Below are 4980 nucleotides of genomic sequence, written 5' to 3'. Positions count from 1 at the left end.
GTTATCTCGTCCCACGGCGTGTCGTTGGATAACCCGGTGCCGTTGAGCAACCTTCGCCTACGCGCGGGTTACGCAACCGGGTCGAGAACGATACCGCCGTGTGGGTTTTTATTTTTCCCGCGCGCCTCATCTCGCGTCCCCCACCCGCTGCTCGCCACCGGTGTCCCGCGCGACCGTGTGGGTCATCGCAACGACTCGAGTGGGTCGAGGCTGCGGCGAACAACGTGCCTGCGGACCGCGACGACGCGGTCATTATGCGCGCAGACATCTCCGCGACGACGCCCTAGCCGACATCGGAGCCGCACCACGAGTACCTCGATCTTAGGTTCCCCGAGTGCAGCTCGCGACACCACCGTCACCACTACCGTCACCGTCGTGCGCTCGCGACGTCATGGTGTCCGTGCGCTTGTTCGTCGCGCTGTCCACCGTCGCTCTGGTGGCGGCCGAACCGCTAGCCGACCTCTACGCGCCATCCTCTTCGACCGGAGTCCGCGGCGTCAGGATCAGGAGACAGCTGCCGCCGCTCGAGGAGGGCAACCAAGTGATCGACAGCATATTTCAGGTGCGTCTCGTGACTCGCAAACACTTTTGTTTATTTTGCTTTTCTAAATAATGACTATGTTAAGGGTTCAATCCCATCGGTTTTTGGTCTCCACAAAGAACAATTAATACGATTTTACGGAACAAACAGATAAAAAAAAAACATATTCCGGTACTTTTCTGTTAACCCGACTACCGCTGGTCTGATTTCGTTATCTGGACTGCGCATATCAGTCTATCTCCGTCATCGGCACGATAATATTAGTAGTCTTTGACTGACGTTCAAATTTATTATTTATAATTATGAATCTTTGGAGTTCATCGAATAGCGAAAAAGATGCCATCGTTGAATTATTTCACGGTTTACTTCCAAGTCACCGTCAGTGTAAAAATGGTCATAAAAAAAAAAAGTCGGGAAAAATTATAATGTTTGTAGATAATAATTTTATGTTTTATATATATTGTAAAGACTCTCCACTCCTGTGATAATTTATATGATAATATACGTTATACTACAGTATACATTGTATTAACTGTATAAACGACAAATTCATGTTGGTCGAGACTTAAAGAAAGACAGTCGAAGAAATGGAATTCAGACTCGCGGTAATCGGGATAACGGAAAAGTACCCATATTTTATTTAGGTACAAGTATTATTACAGTTTTCATGTCCGAATCATTTAGTTAAAAAAAAAAAATCGTAAAATTAACGGATTGTTAAGGAGACGAAGAGATGTTGCGAAATTCGGGACAACTGATAGTTATGTGTTCGATTTCAAGAAGGGCTTTGATTTTTACGCAAACGATTTCGTTACGTGTTTAAAAGTAACACGTATCGTCGTGTAATGCGACAGAAGACGGTATAGAACGTCCTTGTTTCGCAACGATATAATATAATAATGTATAATAGAAATTTTTCGATCAATTTCTCTCTCCCACTCTCTCACTAGATATGCGTACCGAATACTAATATTGTAGAAGGGCAAATGCTTCATGAACTTTTTTTCTAAATCGATAATAATTGTTCATTAAGTATAAAACATATCTTCCTTTTTCACGTGTATGTACTTTTAGGTATTGACGCGAAATTAACATTGGGGAAAAAATATCTTGTACTTGAAAAATCCATTAACATGTGTAATTATTCACGTATTTTTGTGTTTTGATGTATACTTTATAATTAGGTATACCGAATCGATAGTGATCATCAGTACTTAGTTCTCACATTTATAATGATGATTTTCGAATAAACTATGAACAACAACTATGTAACATGATTCATTAAATTAAACATGTAAACAAGAATGATTTAAAATTTAAATAATTCAATGAGTTTCTTTATTGTTTCAAAGTTATTCAATTTATCTCAGGATTTATTTATAATGAGAATAATTAATTAATTATAAAAATTTATAACTATAATGTAAATGAAGTTTTAGTAACATAAAAAACAAATAATATGTGAGAGTAAAAGTGATATTAAATAATTAAGTACAAAAATAATATAAATGATAATAATACTACCACTCTGTTGTATTATAGGTATTATTTAATGGATGTGTTAAATTTTAATTCAATGATAATTCATTATATATAAAAAACGATTCTGTCCTATTCTAACCGAATTTAATTTTGCCTAAAAGATCAATGTCATAATGCGTACTAAATATGATAATGCAAGGATAGATAAATTGACGATTTTTTTTTCCACTCGTTATATTAAGTTATTACAAGATAACATTTTCGTTAGATACTTTTTTTTTAAAAAAAAAAAAAATATTTATTTTCCCATATAAATGTTAAACTAATATGTGTAGGTATGTTGTAATCTATAATATTAATCTAAAAAAAAAAGTAAATTTATTTACATGTACAGCTTTTATTAAATGTAATTACATTTTAATAACTTAATTTTGTCAATTTTGTCGATCAAAAGCCAATACATTCAAGTAATTAACTATCATTAATACTTAAAATTAAATTTAAGTGATCAGAAATTAAATTAAAGTTATTGAGGATTTCGAGTTTTCGAGATTCAAGGTATCGACTATAGTAGTATTTGTTCTACGATAGACTCATATAATACGTCTACATTTTATAATCAATTTTTCATTTTATAAAGGAGTTAATACTCGTTTATTTTCGCTTTTACATTTTATTGATTAAATTACATTTGATGTTAAAATAATTCTTATAATTTCTTGGGCAACATTTTCATATTTTGAATCATATAAGATCATAATAATCAGTTCATAAAAAAAAAAAAAAAAAAAATAACAAATAATAATATATATTTTTAGGTCAAAAATTATTTATTACAGATGTAAAATATTGTTTCATTCTTATTAGTTGTAAAACAAATTTTGACTAAAATGTTTAAACTACTTTTCGTATTTTTAAGTGAGATCACGATACATCAATGAAATGGCAATTATAGTATTCTGTGAAATATAATACTCGCATGCCGTCAAAGGTAGATCCATCTATTTACAATCAGGGCACTTTACAGGACTTTATGTAACTGATTATAGGAGTATGTAGGGGTGTATTGCAGGGAGGGGGAGAGCTTAAATCTGTTCTAAAACTGTCAACGTTTATTTTTATAATATATTATTTAGTTCTTCTAAATGTACTTTATTTTTAATATTATTTTTTGTCGGCGGGGATGGCAATTACCCTCAGTGTCCTCCTTCTAGTATCTACCCATGTACCCAGTACTCTGTTCCCTCCCCCCCCTCCAATTGTGTAGCTGATTCCTTGCTGACGTTCAACGACAGTGTCAAATAATATACACATGATTAACATATTCTCAGTGACCGTATTGATCTTAATAAGTCCGCTTATGTGCACCAATAGATAATTATTAGTAATAATTTATTAAATTTGTGTAGATTCCCATCGGGACGTTGAACGCCGTCGGGACACTGATCAAGACCGCTCGGCCAATTGTGCGAAGGACCCGCGAACGCATTCAGCAGTACTACAACGGTCAGCAGCAAACCTCTGGGATTTCGCAACAGCAGCAGCAGCAGCAGTATTACTATTCCTCCGCTAACAGGCCAACTCGGGTACCGGCATCAACGTCTTCGTATGCTAACCGACCCTACTACACCTCTTATTTCAACAAAAACTACAACAACAGGAGAAAACAACAACGTGATGATCCACTTCCCCAAGGTCGTCACGGGGACGGTGATGACTATTGATCAAACGGTCTTGTGAAATTACTCAAAAACAGTAGGCAACAGTAGACTAAAATCAAAACCATGGATCTTAATATTTTTCAAAATTAAAATTTTTCAATTTATGCGTCAAAGTTCGTCCCGACGTCCTTGGTCATGGGCATTGGGTCTACCACCTGCTGCACACGCAAGGAAGAGCGATTGTAATTTTTAGTGTTTTATTTTTATTTATTTTTTCTACCACATAATATGACATGTACTTACAATAAGTAGTTTATAATATTGTACGATCACGGTATCAAAGATATTTAGGGTATAAATGTGTACTTTAACGATATAGTTTCTAAATGAATTTGAATGACGGTTTTATTTCAATGTTTTGAATTTTAATAGTTTTGGAAACGTGACAGTACCGTAGTTGAGATTGTGACATACATATAGGCAGAAGTATTCAGATCCGTACTATGTTTAGATTTAATGGGATAATATTTATAATGTAAAAAAAAAACGTAATTTTCGTAAAAATTCACAAATTTGTATACTTATTTGAAACATAATCGTTCGTGTTGCTATAAAATAATATTTTATATTAAGTTTAAATGGAAATAATATAATAGAATTGAATCATATTGTATTAAAATATAACCTATACTAAAATATAATTTAATAAACATGTGTCATAAATTTAATGTACATAATATAAATATAAATTTTTTTGTTCTAAGTTTTGAGTATATACCAATTATATATTGAATCCTCAAATATTAAATGATAAAAAGTTTCTAATAGATTTGTTAAGTACTTTTTTTTTCATTAGATCTTCTGAAATGAAAATATTTTGTTATATTTTAATCAAATTTTGAATAAAATATGCAATAAAATGACGAACCAATTATACAAGTACATGGCTGCTGAGTAAACTCACATCTTAAAATACTTCTATAATGTATTGTTATTTACATTTTATCCATATAAATTATTATTATTATTAATATAAAATAATTACTGTAAGGATAATTTAATATTTAATATAGTCTATATTATTGTGTTTTTATACAACGAGTCTACTATCTGTACAATGTATGATTACATTGTTATTGTCAGTTTAAACGCTATGCAACGACAATCTTAAATCATAGAAGGTTGTTTAACAGTTTTATGGTCCAGTGTAATATTGATGCGCATAATGAAATATTTTATTTTTATCCGAGACTACGATTTGTACGCAAGCATTGGCGAAATTATACGAAATGCGCT

General features: G+C 32.8%; 1 protein-coding gene across 1 annotated transcript; it reads left to right on the top strand.

Annotated features, from left to right (window-relative positions):
* Positions 1-197: 197 nt before the first annotated feature.
* LOC112692206 lies at positions 198-4353 on the top strand. Its single transcript, XM_025566804.1, has 2 exons — positions 198-562; positions 3433-4353. The coding sequence occupies exons 1-2, from the start codon at positions 392-394 to the stop codon at positions 3745-3747; spliced, it is 486 nt and encodes a 161-aa protein (XP_025422589.1). The 5' UTR covers positions 198-391; the 3' UTR covers positions 3748-4353.
* Positions 4354-4980: the final 627 nt, after the last annotated feature.

Source organism: Sipha flava, unplaced genomic scaffold, assembly GCF_003268045.1.
Source record: "Sipha flava isolate LNK unplaced genomic scaffold, YSA_version1 71_pilon_pilon, whole genome shotgun sequence".
Taxonomy (NCBI): Eukaryota; Metazoa; Arthropoda; class Insecta; order Hemiptera; family Aphididae; genus Sipha; species Sipha flava.
Note: the sequence above shows the minus strand (reverse complement) of the source record. Positions and strands in the feature narration are given on the sequence as shown.

Bases quoted from the DNA above. Each gene is read 5' to 3' on its own strand.
- LOC112692206 (XM_025566804.1), top strand. From the start codon at position 392: ATGGTGTCCGTGCGCTTGTTCGTCGCGCTGTCCACCGTCGCTCTGGTG. The intron at 563-3,432 runs GTGCGTCTCGTG...AAATTTGTGTAG, and splicing joins TGATCGACAGCATATTTCAG to ATTCCCATCGGGACGTTGAA.